This window comes from Terrapene carolina, unplaced genomic scaffold (assembly GCF_002925995.2).
Source record: "Terrapene carolina triunguis isolate 2854851 unplaced genomic scaffold, T_m_triunguis-2.0 Scaffold97, whole genome shotgun sequence".
Classification (NCBI taxonomy): Eukaryota; Metazoa; Chordata; order Testudines; family Emydidae; genus Terrapene; species Terrapene triunguis.
In genome coordinates, this window is record NW_020664448.1 from 3,317,575 (window position 1) to 3,337,319 (window position 19,745).

The window sequence follows — 19,745 nt, forward strand, 5'->3', positions numbered from 1 at the left end:
TCCATTAAGTTACTATGTAGATTTCCACCCAAGTCTTCCAAGTTAGGAGGCCTACCACGGCAATTTGCCATTCCCTCATTCCTCTACCTCTTGGCTGTTGCCATTACTTTATATAAACTCTTTCAGTGGCTCAGAGGGAGCAGGCCACTTATTTCCCCCTTCTGCTCACTAATCCTTCGTCTCAGCTTTCCTGCTAAAATTCTTTTTTTAAGGGGCCTGTAAGTTGCTGTCTCCAGCTCACTATTGGTCATAAATTATGTGGTGTTAGCAGCATTCTATTAACATGAATATATACACACAGTGCATTCAAAAATATCCCACCAAAACAACTTTGCCTGATGTTGTGCATCAGGGAATTCAATAAATGTCGCCAGAATGGCACTTCAGTTTGTTAGATAGCTACATTTCTACATTGAAAAATAAATGAAACAATGCTCATAAGTTTTTACCAAATAACCAAAATTGGGAATGCTCTCTAAAGGAAATTAAGATAAGTCAGTTTGGGGTGTTCATCCTGTGGGACAAAACCATTTTGCCCTTCCCATATTAATAAAAAGGAGGAAGGTCAGACCAGGGATAGTCCAAGTTCAACAGGTTTTCAAAAATGTGTCATGATTTTCTGTGCAAGTTCCAATTCATAAGTAGTATCAGTGGCAAAACACACACACAAAACAATCAACCAAAAAGGCACCTGTGCCACCACTGTAAGAGTGAACGAGGGCAGCTGTCCGTGATGTGTCGCATGGTTTGTACCTCACCACAGTCACAATTTAGTGATTCTCTGATTTTCCATTTGTGGAAGAGATACCTACACCTTCCATATGCTGTCTGAATGCAGTCCACTGCCTATGAGGAAGGCAGAATCCTGGGACTTTTCGTTGGATCTTCAATCAAGTCTTTGTTTGGGACATCACAAGCGGCCCATGATTCAAGCCAGCAAGTGCTAGCATCCTATATCTGTTACATGGACACATGGAGCCAGAAAGGCTTCCTGGATTTGAGATGGGAGAGTGGCAGTGAATTGAGGTCTTGGTGTATCAGCAGGTCCGGAGCAGCCAGGATCTTCTTGTACTCCCAGATCACAGGAGTGTCTCACCTGATGTTGGCAGGTGCAATGCCCGCCAAAACTGGGAACAATGGTATTGGCATTGATTTGAGAGATTTAAGATTCCTATAACAATGATTAAGATGGGAAAAATCCTACTTTCTCCATGTTTTTCACTTTGTATGTTTTACAGCACTATGTACATTGTGTCACACTCTCTCATGTATAATTAGTTTTCCCTGTTTGTGGGAATCTTTCCCATGGCAATTTGGGAGAGAAACATTTTTATTTCTTTTTAAAAAGAAATTAAGTGTGACCGTAAGTAAAAAAAACCTACAAAAACTGGCCAGGGGAACTCAGGTGTAGTAACTAAAGTTACATTTTAATAAATTTTTAATGACTACGTCCCATTCAAATAAAGTATTTTTATCTTGAAGAATGTTATATTTAAAGCTATGCTACAAGAAATTTTTAAAAACTCTTACACAATGTAAGCGTACCATATACATGAAAGGTGATATTACATGTATCATTCCCAAACTAACGAGAAATTGAAATTTACTCCCATCTAACATTTTAATGTAATGCCACTGGATGGAACTGTATGAATAATATAAGCCAAAAATCACTTCATAAAAAACACTCTCCCCCCTCAGGGGGCATTGCTTTACTAATAAATATCAGTACTACTTAAAAAAAAAAAAAAAGGCAAATTCACATTTTATTTTAGATTGAAATAAAACTATACAAAATTGTTTACTTTGTGCCAAAAATAACAGCAATACTTTCCAAGTCACTTCTGGACAAACAACAAACTTATTTCTAATTTTTCCAGGGTATGTTTACAAATAAAGATGGGAGGCAATAGATACACTTTTGTGTAACAGTAAAGACAAAAACAAATAATTTTAGATGCTTATGGAATAAATTTTACAGTCAGTATCTTTCAGGATTTTAGATTTAATATTCAATTCATACCTGTTAAAAGCGTAAAAAGAAAAAATAGTTGTGCGGCTCACACAAAGGAATGTAAACAATACAATCAGGTGATTGAGAAAGGCTAGCTCTTCCACTGAAACCTTAACGTACCTTCACACTCACTGATATTCACTTGATGTGGAGAACACAGTCCACAGTGTGATGACTGTGATAGAAGAATACACTCTCCACTAAGTTATTCAAATATACCATTTCCATATTTTTTAAACAGTTTCCAAATAAACCAAAAATCCTAGTAGTAACTGGTAAGCAATGGATTTCATTCTACCTTGTTTTCCTGCATTTTTTTATGCATAAGTATGAAACAACTCCATAGGATCCACAGTGATCATAAATTACTTTTCCAAAATGACACAACAAAAAATGAGCACCTAGTCATGCCAATCAGATGAAGCGTTTGAGAACTGTCTTTGTGAAGCACACTTGTTTATTTTCAAAGGTGTTTTTGTTCACATAATAGTAATTTAATGTGGATCAACGGAACAGAACTTGTGTTACTGGTCACTGCTTCTTCAATCTGAGGTCTAAAATGGAAATACAATTGTAATGATTAAGTAGATTACATACATTTTATAGTTTTCCTCTTGATATTAAAGTCTGAATAGAAAAACTGTTTCAACAAACTGATTAAAGATTTTTTTTCTAAGCATCTTCAGTTACTTCTGAATTGTTTGAGGGAAGAAAGTCTTCTTGAAATTCTACTTTGTCTGGATAGAGTTTGATATAGGTGTCCACCATTAAATCCAAGTCATGTTTTATATCAAAGTTTATATTAAGCAAAGCTAAGTTGCTTGACCTCTGTTCTGTCAAGGTGTTTTTCAGGTACGCCTTCAAGCGCTTTCGTCCTACTTCATATTTCTCATTCTCCACTTTCATCACTGGAAGGATGCACAGAACTTTAAGCAATGCATACACATTAGGGAAAAACTTTATGTCAGGCAAATGAAGTGCTTCATAAATGGTAGCTGGAAGCTCAATATCTTTTCCTCTATGCTTCCATTTGATTCTCCAACAATGAAGTTCTGCACAGAGTGTATCTGGATTAGGTAGGTCATTTTTGTACATATCAGCATGATGTTCCTCAGACGTATTAAATTTTAGTTGTCCCATGACTGAGGGCACTAAAGATAAACATTTAAGAGCTCTTAGGTGTTGTTCTGAGAATATATCTTTTAATTCCTGAATAATGTGCTCTACAGTTGGAACACTAAGTGCTTCTTTGTAGTAATTTTCTGATGTTACATCAGAGTCCAAACTACCTTGCTGTGCCCTGCGAAATTTTCCAGGGAGTTTAATTTGTACATCTAGCTTTGTGGCCAAATTTGTTGCTTCTTCAAACCAAAATTCATGATAAACTTCAATATTCTCCATCACTTCATTCAGCGAATGCAACACTGCTGTTAAGCTGCTGGCTGCAAAGAACACATCTGATGTTTGGCCTTGGAGATTTTTTCCAAAGGCTCTTGTAAAAGACAGAATGTTTTTCAGAACTACAACAGTGACGATGAAGTCAAAATCTGTTAATGCACTTGAAAGTACAAATGCTCGTCCAACAACGAAGTTACTCCACCTGACAGACACATCACTGCTTATACCATCCAAGCACAGTACCAGTGCTTGCATTAGGTCCACTAAAATCTCAAAAGTATCATGTCTACCTGTCCACTGAGAATGGCAAATCTCTTTCAGTTCATTACTCTTTTCCTCACTGTTCTGAAAAAGAACAGAGATTATGTTGTCCAGTTCTACTAACAACTGTGGTGACTGATTAAAAAACGAACAAACTTCTTCTATCGTCCCTAGAGCGATAGAAACGCCAACGACAGGGACTGATTTTGCCAACCATACATTTAGAGCACAAGAGGAACAGAGTGTGTACACAGCTTGTGGATACTTTTCCAAGAGTCTTGTAGCTACAATTTTCATTTTTGAAGCAAATCCACTGGAGACAATATAGGCTTGACCTCGACAGTACTCCATGTTTAGACCCCATTTTTCAATAATAGTTGTATGGAACTTAACAGCTAAAATTTCAGCATCTGCCTCATAAGGCAAAAACCCTACAAATTCTTCTCTCAGATTGTGGGACTCATCAACAAACCTGACCAACACTGGTAAGTGCTCCTCACCTGCTATATCTACTACCTCATCAGTGACAATGGAAAAGAAGTGGGAGTCTCTTACTTCCCTGAGCGTCTCTTCTCTTACACAGCTCTCACAGATCTCAAGCATCTGTTTCTGTTGCGTTTTAGAACAATACTCCAGGTTTACTGCAGCCATCTCAAATCGTTTTCTCAGAACCTCATCTCCAGCATTTATTCTGCATTCCAACAAAGCTTGAAAATTATCTGGGGTGAAGATACCTTCTGGAAGTTCATTAGCATTATGGCCATCCAAAGGAATATTTTGTTTGCCCATGAGGATCAAAATTTCAAATAAAGATTTAAGGTAATCTTTGTTTTCCCTCTCTTCCAGCGTTAAAGGAACAACTTCCTCTTCTTGCTCTTCTCCTCCTTCTTCTGAAACAGTGTTCTGAGCACTGCTCTCATTCAACTCTTGATTTGCCTGTTCCCGTTCAAAGGCTTCATCAACTACAAAATAAAAGACATCACAAGCCTAAGACTTCTTCATATAGAAAGTTTGCTGCATTTACTTCCCCCACTACAACTATATTTATACAATTGCCGACTGGAAAATCCATAGTATTTACAATTTAATTAAACAGTGTCAGTGTGGGGCACTATTTGTAATATTATTGGACAGAATTAAAGTGGTTTCAGAGTAGTAGCCGTGTTAATCTGTATCTGCAAAAAGAACAGGAGTACTTGTGGCACCTTAGAGACTAACAAATTTATTTGAGCATAAGCTTTCGTGGGCTACAGCCCACTTCTTCGGATGCCTAGAATGGAACATATATTGAGGAGATATATATACACATACAGAGAGCATGAAAAGGTGGGAGTTGTCTTACCAACTCTGAGAGGCCAATTAAGTAAGAGGAAAAAAAACCTTTTGAAGTGATAATCAAGATAGCCCAGTACAGACAGTTTGATAAGAAGTGTGAGAGTACTTACATGGGGAGATAGATTCAATGTTTGTAATGGCTCAGCCATTCCCAGTCTCTATTTAAGCCTAAATTGATTGTATCTAATTTGCATGTCAATTCAAGCTCAGCAGTTTCTCGTTGGAGTCTGTTTTTGAAGCTTTTTTGTTGCAAAATTGCCACCTGCAGGTCTGTCATTGAATGACCAGACAGGTTAAAGTGTTCACCTACTGGTTTTTGAATGTTATGACTCCTGATGTCAGATTTGTGTCCGTTAATTCTTTTGCGTAGAGACTGTCCGGTTTGGCCAATGTACGAGGCAGAGGGGCATTGCTCTACCTAACCTTACTGTACAAATTAAAAATAATGTACCATATATACTCATTCATAAGCCGAATTTTTTTGGTAAAAAAGGGAAGCACCAGAGAAGGGGGTTGGCTTATGAATGGGTATAGAGAGGGAGAGGTGGGACATAGCCCCTCCCCCCAACAGAAGAAACAAGGAGAGGCAGCACAGCCAGCAGAGCCAGAAGTGAAGAGACGGGGCCAGAGTCTCTCCGCTTCTAGCCACGCTGCTCTCCACCCAGCCTCCGAAGCAGCTGCAGTTCTGGGGCAGGCTGTGGCTGCGCCGCCCAGCCCACTGGAGCACACTGCGGCCGTGTCGCCCGGCCCAGCCTGTTGGAACATACTGCGGCCACGCCGCCCAGTCTGGCCCGCTGGAGCAGGCTGCGGCCGCACTGCCCAGCCTGCCGGAGCAGCTTCAGCCAGGCCAGAGACATCCTCCTCTGGCCCTCCCCAGATAAGGTGGGAAGGGATGGGATGGGGAGAGTGTGGGGGTCCCAGGCTAGGGGTGGGGTCATGTGGGGGTTGGTCACAGGGGTTACTCCTCTGACTCCCAGCTTCTCCCCCCCCCAAAATTTCCCCACCACTTGCTGACCCGGCCCGTCAGGGTAAGCAGCTGGCGTGCCGGGACACTTTGTTTACTTAGGTTTACCTCCATGCCTGCGGACGCTCGAGGTAAACAAACCATCTCAGACCACCAGCGGCTTATCCTGATGGCCCGGGAGCCAAAGTTTGCTGACTCCTGAATTATAGGGTCACCTTATGAACGGGTTATAAAAATTTTCCATTTTTACTTATCCATCTTAAGGGAGTCGGCTTATAAACAAACCGGCTTATGATCGAGTATATACAGTATTTCATACTACCTTATTTGCCTAAACTAGTGCTATACCTAAAATCTATTCATCACTACAAACTCAAACTTAAATTTATTGGCCACTTACTCTTTTGCTGCTTCAATGTTCTTATTTCATCTTCACTCTTGGGGAAGAAAAAAAAAAGTTATGATACTGTCTGGCATATGGTCTCAAATTGCTGAAGAACGTCAAGACTAGCTATTAAAATTCTAAATAAAGCTGTTTTTGGAGTCCTAATACTTATTAGACAGGTGCTATGCATTCAGAAGAATCTGAATGTTTTCAGATATATCTCAGTGAGGGTACAGCAATAATGTCAAGTCTATCTGAAGATGTGTTGATCTATCACATAGTGGAACAGTACCCCAAAGTAAGTGGGAGTGAGCCCTGTCATTAAGAACATTGTATAGTTTTAATTTTGAAAGCACTAGATAATTAATTTTATGGAAGAATTTTGTTCTGGCGGGGAGATGTACTAAGTAAACTAGCAGAATTTTTTCAATTCTAATTGCTAGGATTTGATCATCATTACGTAGGCTTATCAAAACTATAAAGAAGTTTTTAGAAATCTGTAATGTTTTGCAAATGCCACTATAATTATGAAATGTTATAGCCCCTAATTTCCGTCACACATAAACATTTAGACCATACAAAACCTGCAGACAGGGTCTCTATGAAACATACAATGGAGCCACTGGCAATCTGCTATTTCAGCAGAAGCTGCTTACTTCTGATTACAAACATTTAAAAAGGTGGTCACTATCATCCAACAATGAACTAAAAACAAAACAAACCAACTCTGGAATTCTGCCTAGTTCAAAACGTTAGACAGTAAAACGGTGATCATGCAAATCCACATACAGCAAGATTTTCAGTGGAAAATCTATGAAGTGCACCCATAATCTGTATCAAGTCTCTTCTAAACCAGCTCTGAGCAACACTTCTTTGTTTTATCATTTTCATTTCCTTAGATATTCCCTAATTCTATAAGTAGGTTATATTAGTTTAAGATTTTAATATTTAAATTTTCCAATAATGCCTACTATGATATTTTCTTCATAATGACACTCAGAAGGATACACAAGTGCAAGGTATTATGGTTATCTGGGCATCTCTACACAAATTCTATTTGCACTTGCTTGCTTTTACTGCCTTAGTACAAGAAGATTAAATTTAAACATACCAACTCTTTTATTCTTTTTCTGTGCCTGCTGTGTGGATTATTCAAGTGACTTGTAAGATCAAATATAGTTGGCACAGCATTATCTCGTAAAACTGTTCTGTAAGGACTCTGTAAAGAGAAAGATGTCTAGATCAGAAATTTCCTTTAAAAACGTTCTGTGTCTCAGTACAAAAATTATTAAACATAACAATTTCAAAGCTTAGGCTTACATTTTACCATTTATATTTGGAAGTCTGTCATTTTGAACTTTACGTGGGCATTAAAGCTAGGCTGGTCTGTTTCCAGATAGTTTCACTTTGATTGTTTGATGCTGCAGTGGAATATTTTAACAAAAAAGTGGCACCCATAATCACCACTTATTATATAAAGGTCTCTTAAATCTATTTTTTATCTTTAGATCACACCATCTTCCCCCAATACAATGCTTTTACTTTAACTATTGCACATTTAAAAGCAATTATTCTGAAAGAAAGACCCCACCATGCATCATTAAGAAACCATTTTATGAAGAGGAAATTCTGCTTCTATCATGTTTCCTTCTTCGTTACTTATTTTCACTAGGGACAATTAAACAAATATTCTCTCTCCATGTAAAAGTTCATCTACTCCTGCATCTCAAGTCAGAGTGTCCACTTGTGACATAACTACTTTAAAATATCAGATGGATAATTATGATTTTAATTGCAGAATAAGTAGTAGCAGAAGCCTTCTACATAGTGTTTTCATACAAATGTCTCTGCTAAGAAAAACTTTATGCTCACATTTCCTATATAGAATATATTTCATAGTTTTGCATAAGGCATCAGATGCTCTTTAAGTACGGTATTCTATATAGCGAAAACATAAGCCAGCAAAGCTGATTATATTCTGCTAGCAACTGAATTCAGCTGCTCATTCTCAAATATGTATTATTGCTTAAAAAAATCATCTCAAGCCAAACTAAACTTCATGAAATTCCAATTTTGATTACATATTAGTCCCTAAAATAGTTTTTTCTCGGACGCTGGCTGCTTTGACTCCAAAACGCTGCTCTGCATATTTTTATATTAAGTAACATTATGTGGTTGAAAGACCATGTAAAACATAGGAGTCATGCACATAAAAATCAAGAAATAGTATTCTGCCCACAAATTTAAGTTTGCTGTAAAACCCACGATCCTATTCCCACTGTCATGGGAACAGTTAAGTTGTCACTCCATTAGCTAAAGATACTACATAAAAATAGGAGTGAAACAGTTATCTTCACTTTAAAAATTTCTCTTTGATACGACATCTCTATTTAAAAAAAGTAGAAAAAGACTTCTTGATCCTAAGGTTAATGTTTTAAGCAGGAAAATGAACTTAGGTACATTTTACACAATGTGAAATAGATGTTTAGTTGCCTTTACTTACGCTTCTACATATCATAGAGGTCTCAAAGTGTTTGGCACATAATCTGTAGTGCTTGTTCAGCTGATCTGGAGTTTTATCTTCTAAATCTGCCCTTCGACAGTTCTCCACCCACCTCTGACATCTGCATGTCAAACACAAACTTTAGTTACTTTAATAGTTTAAGTTTAAACAAAAAAGCCCCCTATAATTTCTAAGACAGTCACCATAAACAACATTTTTTTACATTAATGTTTGAAATAAGCCTTTTTATTCATTTTCAGGTGGGGGGTTGGGAGCTTATAGTCAAATTACAAGGAAAAAGGGGCGGGGGGGCACACCCAAACATGTTCCTGTTTGAACCATTTAAAAATTTTGCTTTTCTCTTTTTACTCAGTTTAACGCAACCTCAGATGCTTAAATATTTCAAACTTTTCCTCTAAGCAACATTTTTCTAATTACACCTCAGAAGCACAATGGTTTGTTGTGCAGTTGTTCATGAGTGAAGACATGCTAACATTTTATTCCTGAAGAAAAACCATTTCCCTCCTCCCTTAATAAATCTGACAAGTTTTAAAAGAGTAGATTTTTTGACACAAAATACAATTTTGAGTATTTTTCTTGTTGGTGATTTCCAAGGGCAAAGCTATACATTTACAATGGATCTTTGAACACTAAAGTAAAAAAATGTCAAGTAGAAGACAGGCAATGCAGAGAATCATCTCAGTTTGAAATAAATCTTCAATAGACATACACTATATATATTATAAAACGTTTGGTTTTGTGCCATCTCAAGAACCTTGCTTACTTTTGTGTCACAGATCATAGGGCTTGAAAGAAGTCTTGCTCTTAATAAGACCCCTTTTAAATCTGGAAGACAGTATTTTCTCTTGTGCATAAGACATGTTAAGGAGCAAATGACATAAACTTATTAGTTGGCTTTCCATTTATCCAACGGATATATTTAATCAAGTCTTTGCCAAGGACATTTTGAGCCAGCACATGCACAAGACTGATGCAAAATTACCTTAATGAAGCTGATCTGCTATTTCATTTGTGCGTGTCCCTCAGAAAAATGTCATTAATCTGTAAGTTTCTGGCAGCTATTATAATATCTTATTATTTTCCAAAAAATTGACTCTACCAACAAATAGAATTCTCTGGAAGGAGTATTATCTGTAGATATATGCTAATTGGTATTACGAAGTCTTCACTATATGACACCACAGAAGCCAATTATCACTACCAGGCAAATTGGTTGAAACTATAGTAAAGAACAGAATTGTCAGGCGCATAGATGAACATAATTTGTTGGGGAAGAGTCAACATGGTTTTTGTAAAGGGAAATCATGCCTTGTCAATCTACTAGAATTCTCTGAGGGGGTCAACAAGCATGTGGATATGGGTGATCCAGTGGATATAGTGTACTTAGATTTTCAGAAGGCCGTTGACAAGGTCCCTCACCAAAGGCTCTTCAGCAAAATAAGATGTCATGGGATAAGAGGGAAGGTCTGCTCATGGATCAGTAACTGCTTAAAATATAGGAAACAAAGGATAGGAATAAATGGTCAGTTTTCAGAATGGAGAGAGATAAATAGTGGTGTCCCCCAGGGGTCTGTACTGGGATCAGTTCTGTTCAACATATTCATAAGTGAACTGGAAAAAGGGGTAAACAGTGAGGTGGCAAAATTTGCAGATGATACAAAACTACTCAACATAATTAAGTCCAAAGCAGATGGCGAAGATACAAAGGGATCTCAAAAAACTGGGTGACTGGACAACAAAATGGCAAATTAAATTCAATGTTAATAAATGCCAAGTAATGCACGTTGGAAAAAATAATCCCAACTATACATATAAAATGATGGGGGTCTAAATTAGCTGTTACCCCACTCAAGAAAGAGATCTTGGAGTCATTGTGGATAGTTCTCTGAAAACACGCACTCAATGTGCAGCAGCAGTCAAAAATCTAACAGAATGTTGGAAATCATTAGGAAAGGGACAGATAAGACGACAGCAACTATCGTATTGCCTCTATATCGAGGTTCTCAATGTTTTGCTTTCTGAGGTTACCCCAACATGCCATAAAAACTCCATGGCCCACCTGTGCCCCAACAACTGGTTTTCTGCATATAAAAGCCAGGGCGGCATTAGGGGGTAGCAAGCCGGGCAATTGCCTGGGGCCCCACGCCACAGGGGCCCCCATGAAGCTACATTGCTCAGGCTTCCGCTTCAACCTGAAGAGGTGGGGGGCTCAGGGACCTGAGCTTCAGCCCCATGCAAAGGGACTTCAGCTTTCTGCCCTGGGCCCCAGCAAGTCTAATGCTGGCCCTGCTTGGAGGCCCTCCTGAAACCCGCTTGAGGCCCCCTAGGGGGCACCAGACCCCTGGTTGAGAACTACTGCTCTATATAAATCCATGGTACGCCCACATCTTGAATACTGCGTGCAGATTTGGTCACCCCATCTCAAAAAAGATGTACTGGAAAAAGTACAGAGAAGGGCAACAAACATTATTAGGGGTATGGAACAGCTTTCATATCAGGAGAGATTAAGAAAACTGGGACTTTTCGGCTTGGAAAAGAGACGACTAAGGGTGGAGATGATAGAGGTCTATAAAATCATGACTGGTGGGGAGAAAGTAAATAAGTGTTATTTACTCCTTCTCGTAACACAAGAACTAGGGGTCACCAAATGAAATTAATAGGCACCATGTTTAAAACAAACAAAAGGAAGTATTTTTTCACACAACGCACAGCCAACCTGTAGAACTCTTTGCCAGAGTATGCTGTATAGGTTAAGACTATAACAGGGTTCAAAAAAAGAACTAAGTAAGTTCCTGGAGGATAGGTCCATCAGTGGCTATTAACCAGTTTAGTCAGGCATGCAAAACCATGCTCTGAAGCAGGGGTGGCCAACCTGTGGCTCTTAGGAAGTTAATATGTGGCTCCTTGTATAGGCGCCAACTCCGGGGCTGGGCTATAGGTGCCAACTTTCCAATGTGCCGGAGGGCGCTCACTGCTCAACCCCTGGCTCTGCCCCAGGCCCTACCCCCATTCCACCCCTTCCCCAAGGCCCCTGCCCCTTCCCCGAGTCTGTCAGGTCCTAGTTCTTCCCCCTTTCCCCCCGCACAGCCTCCTGCATGCCATGAAACAGCTGATCATAGTGGGCAGGAGGCACAGGGAGGGAGGCGAGGTGCTGATCGGCGGGGCTGCTAGCGGGTGGAAGATGCTGGGGGCGGGAAGGGGAGGTGATGGCAGGCTGCAAATGTATTACTGTGGCTCTTTGGCAATATACACTGGTAAATTCTGGCTCCTTCTCAGGCTCAGGTTAGCCACCCCTGCTCTGAAGTTACCTGGCCTCTGTTTGCCAGAAGCTGGGAATGGATCACTCGATGATTACCTGTTCATTCCCTCTGAAGCACCTGGCATTGGCCACTATCGGAAGACAGGATACTGGGCTAAATGGACCACTGGTCTGACCCAGTATGGCCATTCTTATCTTCAGTCTTTGAGATACAATATGATGCCTGAAAACCTACACAACTCCCATACAAGAGTAATGACTGGGTCACTATCATAATCATATAATTAGCTGTTCTATATCCACCAGCTCCCCCTTGACATATGCCCCAACCTAAACAAAGTCAAAGAGGACCACAGATGACTATATAGAATTACAGCATTATGATGGACACTATAGCAGTAACTCAGAAGGAACTCTCATTATAACTCCCATTTTCAGTGACAATTTTACTTCAACTGATCCAACTTCTAGCCACTCCCCAAAAGTTCTAAGCGGAGCTCAAATTTTTCACACTTAGTCTAGAGCTCTTTTTAAAAGTTATTGTTTGTATTCTGGTAGGGCTCCCAGTGGTCATGGGACTGCCCCTCCTACAAACATAGAAGACACATTCCCTTCTCCAAAAAGTTATAGGAAAGGTGTGGAGAGATTTACAAACAAAATATATACACCTCTACTTCGATATAACGCGACCCGATATAACACGAATTCGAATATAACGCGGCAAAGCAGTGTTCCGGGGGGCCGGGGCTGCGCACTCCGATGGATCAAAGCAAGTTCAATGTAATGCGGTTTCACCTATAATGCGGTAAGATTTTTTGGCTCCCAAGGACAGCGTTATATCAAGGTAGAGGTGTACCATTTTACTAAAATTCATTACATCCTACCTCAGTCTATTCACTACTGAAATCCATTCAGCTATTAAAAAAAAAAAAAATCTTCAGTCCACTTTAAAAACAAAACAAAATCCCCTCAGATCCTTGTTTTGCACTTACAATTGACAATTTCAAAAAGTAAATACAGAGTCCTTGTTAAGAAAAGTGTACTTTTTGCAAAATTGGGGGAAGGAGGGGAAAATATTAACAAACATGTTGCAAATAAATGAAGATAACTAATAAAGAAAATGGCATACTGCACAAGCTAAGGATCGCTAGTTCAAAGTGCAATGAAAAATATCCTTATCTCTGCTGACTTCTCTTATCCTCAGGACCCTCCCAGATTCAATCAATTTATCCTTCCACCCTCACTCTACTTTATAAACTACAGAATGAGAGTCCCAAAAGTTTGGCTGTTTGGTGCACGTGAAATGTGAAGTTTCAGTCACTGAGCCTAAAAGACTTTGGTTTATTAGGCTGAATGAGAAAGACAACTAGGCTTGCACTCTTTTTGGACCACAACGTCTGTAGCAGTTTCAAGTTTCATACATGCTGTAGGTGCAACAGACTGGTGACATACCAGTGGAAGGTGTAAAAAATGTGAAAGGAATGTTATGTGCAATCTATGGGGTTATACACTACTTTTAATAAACTGACTTGCAGGAGGTATGGGGGCGAAGAGAAGCAGAATTGGCAGGCTGGCAGATCCTGCAGTCACTGGCTACTTTCACTTCAGCAATAATGTATCCTGTTCCAGTCCTGTATTCAGTCAGAAGAATGATATAGGCTAACTCTGAGGGACCAAAGCAGGAAAAATACAGCAGCAAGAGCCTAGAACTCAAACACCCAGTAACTACACAACAGACCTGTGACAGTGTATCTTCCAAACACCAATTAATTAAAAAAATACTTATTTTAGAAGAATGGAGAAATTTTATACTGATACTTTCAGTAAGTAGCTCATTTATATACCACAGTGGAAACATGGCAAAACCAAACATTTTTGGTAATGCCAGAAAATGCAAAACTTTCTGTCAAGTTCAAAAGAAAGCAATCAGTAACTAAGGGGATGTCTACACTATGAAATTAGGTCAATTTTATAGAAGTCGATTTTTAGAAATCGATTTTATACAGTCGATTGCGTATGTCCCAACTAAGCATATTAAGTCGGTGGAGTGCATCCTCACAACCGTGGCTAGCATCGATTACAAAGCAGTGCACTGTGGGTAGCTATCCCACAGTTCCCGCAGTCTCCGTTGCCCATTGGAATTCTGGGTTAAGCCCCCAGTGCATGATGGGGAAAAACATTGTCACGGGTGGTTTGGGGTACATGTCATCAGTCACCCCTCCCTCCGTGAAAGCAACGGCAGACAATCGTTTTGCGCCTTTTTTCCTGGGTTACCCGTGCAGACGCCATACCACGGCAAGCATGGAGCCCGCTCAGCTCACCATCACCGCTGCTGTTGTGAGCACTGTAAACACCTCGCGCATTATCCTGGAGTATATGCAGAATCAGCACGAGGAGGATTTTGATGAGGACATGGACACAGACGTTCCTGAAAGCACGGGCTGAGGCAACTGGGACATCACGGTGGCAGTGGGGCTGGTTGATACAGTGGAACACCGATTCTGGGCCCGGCAAACAAGCACAGACTGGTGGGACCGCATAATGTTGCGGGTATGGGATGATTCACAGTGGCTGCGAAACTTTCGCATGCATAAGGCCACTTTCCTGGAACTCTGTGAGTTGCTTTCCTCCACCCTGAAGCGCAGGACTACCAATATGAGAGCTGCCCTGACAGTTGAAAAGCAAGTGACGATAGCCTTGTGGAAGCTTGCAAAGCCTGACTGCTATTGGTCACTCGGGAATCAATTTGGAGTGGGCAAGTCTACTGTGGGGGCTGCTGTGATCCAAGTAGCCAATGCAATCATTGACGTTCTGTTATCAAGGGTAGTGACTCTGGGAAATGTGCAGGTCATATTGTATGGCTCTGCTGCAATGGGGTTCCCTAACAGTGGTGGGGCGATAGACGGAACGCATATCCCCATCTTGGCACTGGACCACCTTGCCAACCAGTACGTGAGCCACAAGGGGTACTTCTCAATGGTGCTGCAAGCACTGGTGGATCACAAGGGACATTTCACCGACATCAACATAGGATGGCCGGGAAAGGTGCATGATGCTCACATCTTTAGGAACTCCAGGCAGTTCGAGCAGCTGCAAGCAGGGACTTACTTTCCAGACCAGAAAATGACTGTTGGGGATGTTGAAATGCCAATAGTTATCCTTGGGGACCCAGCCTATCCCTTGCTCCCCTGGCTCATGAAGCCTTACACAGGCAGCCTGGACAGTAGTAAGGAGCAGTTCAACTATAGGCTGAGCAAGTGCAGAACGGTGGTAGAATGTGCCTTTGGATGTTTAAAAGCTCACTGGTGCGGTTTGCTGACTAGGTCAGAGCTCAGTGCAACCAACTTTCCCATTGTTATTGCTGCTTGCTGTGTGTTCGATAATATCTGTGAGAGTAAGGGGGAGATGTTTATGGCAGGGTGGGAGGTTGAGGCAAATCGCCTAGCGTCCGATTTTGAGCACCCAGACACCAGAGCGATTAGAAGAGCACAGCAAGGCGCGCTGCGCATCAGAGAAACTTTGAAAACCAGTTTCATGACTGGCCAGGCTTCGGTGCGACAGTTGTGTGTGTTTCTCCTTGATGCAAACCCGCCCCATTTGTTGATTTTAATTCCCTGTAAGCCAACCACCCTCCCCCCTTCGAAATAAAGTAACTATCATTTTGAAACCATGCATTCTTTCTTTATTAATTTAAAAAAAAAAAAAAAAAAAAAAGAGATAACAGACAAGGTAGCCTGGGTGGGGTGGGGGAGGAGGGAAGGACAAGGCCACATTGTTTATTGTAGCCACACTAAAAATCAAATTGTTTGAATGACCGTCTTCTGCTGCTTGGGCCATCCTCCTGAGTGGAGTGGCTGGGTGCCTGGAGCTCTCCCCCCATGTGTTCTTGAGCATCGGGGTGAGGTGGATATGGAACTTGGGGAGGAGGGCATGCGGTTATACAATGGATGCAGCGGGGGTCTGTGCTCTTGTTGGCTTTCCTGCAGCTCCAACAGATGCTTCATCACATCCGTTTGCTCCCCCATTAGCCTCAGCATCATGTCCTGCCTCCGCTCTTCGCGTTCACTTAATTCTTTCCTGGCCTCTGCCACTGAATGCCTCCATGCATTAAGCTGTGCCCTATCAGTGCGAGAGGACTGCATGAGCTCGGAAAACATATCATCGCAAGTGCGTTTTTTCGCCTTCTAATCTGCGATAACCTCAGGGACGGAGATGATAGGGGGAGCATAGAAACATTTGCACCTGGGGGGAGATAAAAAGGGAGAGTAAAATTTAAGGTGATACATTTCTGAGAACAAAAGGGAGACTCTTTCACAGTGAATCAAGCAATTCACAGCAGACAGCACATGTGCTTTAGGTACAAGGTCGCATTTTGCCTTTTATATTGAGCTCCTGCCAGTATGGTGACACATCACACACGGCTAGGCAACAGAATTCGGTTTCCAGGCAGCCATGGTAAGCCTTTTGGTACGCGGGGTTGGCTTCTTACGCCTTCATAACATGTGGGAATGTTTTCAAACTGCAGCGCCCTCCTTTACCAGAGCAAGCAATGAGTTGGGTTTCAAATTTAAAAGGAGGGGCTGCAGTTTTTGGGTAGATGTGCAGCACACACCTACCCCCACCCCACCGCGTGGCAATTCTCTGGGATGATCCCTTTTAGCCAAGTGCAAACAGCCCAGCATGAACGGAGTCCTTTTACTGTTCCCTTACAAAAATTCCCCTATTTCAACCAGGTGACCATGAATGATATCACTCTACTAAGGCTAACACAGAAAGATATAGATTGAATGTTGCTTGAATGCGACCAAAACCCAGGACCATTCGCTGCCATGCTTTGTGCTGCAATGATTCCAGACTACTTGCTACTGGCTTGGCGTGATAAAGTGTCCTACCCTGGGGGACAAAATAAGGCAGCCCTCCCCAGAAACCTTCTGCAAAGGCTTTCAGAGTACCTCCAGGAGAGCTTCATGGACATGTCCCCGGAGGATTCCCGCTCCATCCCCAGACACATTAACAGACTTTTCCTGTAGCTGCACTAGCCGTGAATGCATCCCAATTCTTCAGAGCAAATCAAACATTAAACACTACTGCTTTTAACCCCTGTAGTGTAGTTACAAATGTGCACTCACCAGAGCTGCCTTCTCTGGCTTCAGGGTCGGGGATCCCGCCTTGGGAGGGTATTGGATCCAGGGTGATGAAAAGGTCCTGGCTGCCGGGGAGAACGGATTCTCCGCTTGCCTGCTGCGCATTCTCCTCCTCCTCCACAAAATCTTCCTCCTTGTTGTGTGACTCCCCCCTTGCAGGTGTCCACGGACAGTGGTGGAAGAGTGGTAGGGTCCCCACCTAGAATGCCATGCAGCTGATCATAGAAGCGGCATGTATGGGGCTCTGACCCGGAGCGACCGTTTGCCTCCTTTGTCTTTCGGTAGGCTTGCCTGAGCTCCTTAACTTTCATGCGGCACTGCTGTGTGTCCTCTGTCCAACATGCCCTGTGAGATTTTGGCAAATATATTTGCATTTCTTCTTTTTGATCGGAGTTTGGCCTGCACAGATGCTTCTCCCCATACAGCAATCAGATCCAGTGTCTCCCTTTCGGTCCATGCTGGAGCTGGTTTGCGATTCTGGGGGGGACTGCATATGCGGTCACCTGTGCTGCTGAGCGCTGCTGAGCTCTCCACGCTGACCAAACAGGAAATTAAATTCAAACGTTCCCGGGGCTTTTCCTGTGTACCTGGCTAGTGCATCGGAGTTCAAAGTGCTGTCCAGAGCGGTCACAATGGAGCACTCTGGGATAGCTCCCGGAGGCCAGTACTGTTGATTTGCGTCCACACTATCCCAAATTCGACCCAGCACGGTCAATTTTAGCACTACAACCCTCGTCGGGGAGGAGTATAGAAGTCCATTTTAAGAGCCCTTTAGGTGGACGGAACGGGGTTGGTTGTGTGGACGCAGTCATTTTTAAATCAACCTAACGTGGCTAAATTTGACCTAACCCCGTAGTGTAGACCAGGCCTTAGTACAGAAATCTGTTAAATCAAGTGGTACCAGACAGTTCATGCAGCAAATAAATACAGATGGTCACTGGTACATCTGTAATCATGCAGCATTTGTTTTGTAAGTGCTTCATTGGCACAGAACAAGACCAGTCTTACCACAAGAGTTTACACTGCTGTTTTGATTACCACTCTTTTTAGCTCTAGGATTTGAGAGCCTCTTCTTCAATCATGGATGTTTAAAAGGATTGTTTTTAAATATCTGATGACATCTCATAAAAGGGTGGAAGACCATTTTATTTAGGAAACATTCTATTGACGGCTGAAGTATAAATTACTTCTCTACAGGGTGGATAAAAATCAATGATAAAAAAATCAGATTTTAATCAATTTTCTTTTAAAACTGATTTAAATTTAAAATTGTAATAACCTGTTTATGACTTAATTTACCATAATCTATTAAACACCATTTTTATTTAATGGATATGGTTTAAGTTATACATATTTGCTTAAAGCACCTGGTACCAGTCTCCTCCCACACCCAAACTCCTCCTGCTGCTGTTGGGGGGGAGGAGGGGAGGCAGTGGCCTGAGACTGCCCCAGCAGCGGCCAGTGTGACTGGCCATGCGGCTGCCTGAGCTGCTTGGGCAGCCCTGAAACCAATCGCACTGGCCGCTGCAGAAGTCACAGAGGGCACGAAATCCATGACAAACTCGTAGCATTACTCATAATTTGTGTCAAGCTGCATTAGGATGGTAACTGAAATTTAAATAAACACAAAATAGCATATCAGATTTTTATTAAAACAAAACAAGCCCTTAATAGAATGCATTTATAAAGCTCAACCTCAAAAGTTAAATGTTTTCCCCCCCCGTTCTTTCTTTATATAGAAAAGCACCTGTTAACTCAAAGTTTTTGGATAGAGGTTCATGGATTCAACCAATTTATTTTTTATTTAAATGTTTTGAGAGAATACAAGTCTAGGCCTTAACATATTTTGTATTAAATTCAAATTTCATTTTGCACAGGTTTAAAGGAATAAATTATAAATTTAAATAATCAAAAAAATCTTTTTCTTTTAAAAAAAAAAAATCATTGATTTTTAACCACCCTGCCAGAGGCCAATAAGTGCTCTAAAGCAGTGTTTTTCAAAGTTTGGGTTGCGACCCAGTACTGGGTCACAGCATGTAAGACACTGGGTTGCCTTCCTCAGCACCCAGGGACCCTAGCGGCTCTGGTCAGCATTGCCAACCGGGACGTTAAAAGCTAAGGCAGGCTAGTGCCTACCTGTTCCGACACTGTGCTGCACCCTGGAAGTGGCCAGCAGCAAGTCCAGCTCTTAGGCGGGAGGGGCCACAGGACTCCGTACACTGCCCCCACCCTGAGCACCGGCCAATGGGAGCTGGTGAGGGCGGTGCCTACGGGCAAGAGTCACAGGCCTCTGCCTCATAGTCAGACCTGCTGCTGGCCACTTCCAGGGCCTGCCTCTGCACCCCAGCTGCGCCACTGACTGGGAGCCGCTGGAGGTAAGTAGGTGCCCCAATCCCTGGCTCTGAGCCCCCCAAACCCGGAACCTTTTCCTTGACCCCAAACCCATCATCCCCAGCCTCAC

At 41.8% G+C, this 19,745-nt stretch overlaps 1 protein-coding gene across 1 annotated transcript; it reads right to left on the reverse strand.

Moving 5' to 3' along the window:
• Positions 1-1,764: 1,764 nt before the first annotated feature.
• Positions 1,765-9,460, reverse strand: THAP12 (THAP domain containing 12). The gene is made up of 4 exons (XM_029911554.1): positions 8,861-9,460; positions 7,469-7,576; positions 6,373-6,409; positions 1,765-4,635 (listed from the first exon to the last, which is right to left on the reverse strand). Exons 1-4 carry the CDS (start codon positions 8,873-8,875, stop codon positions 2,687-2,689), a joined length of 2,109 nt encoding a protein of 702 aa, XP_029767414.1. The 5' UTR covers positions 8,876-9,460; the 3' UTR covers positions 1,765-2,686.
• Between the last annotated feature and the right edge of the window lie 10,285 nt (positions 9,461-19,745).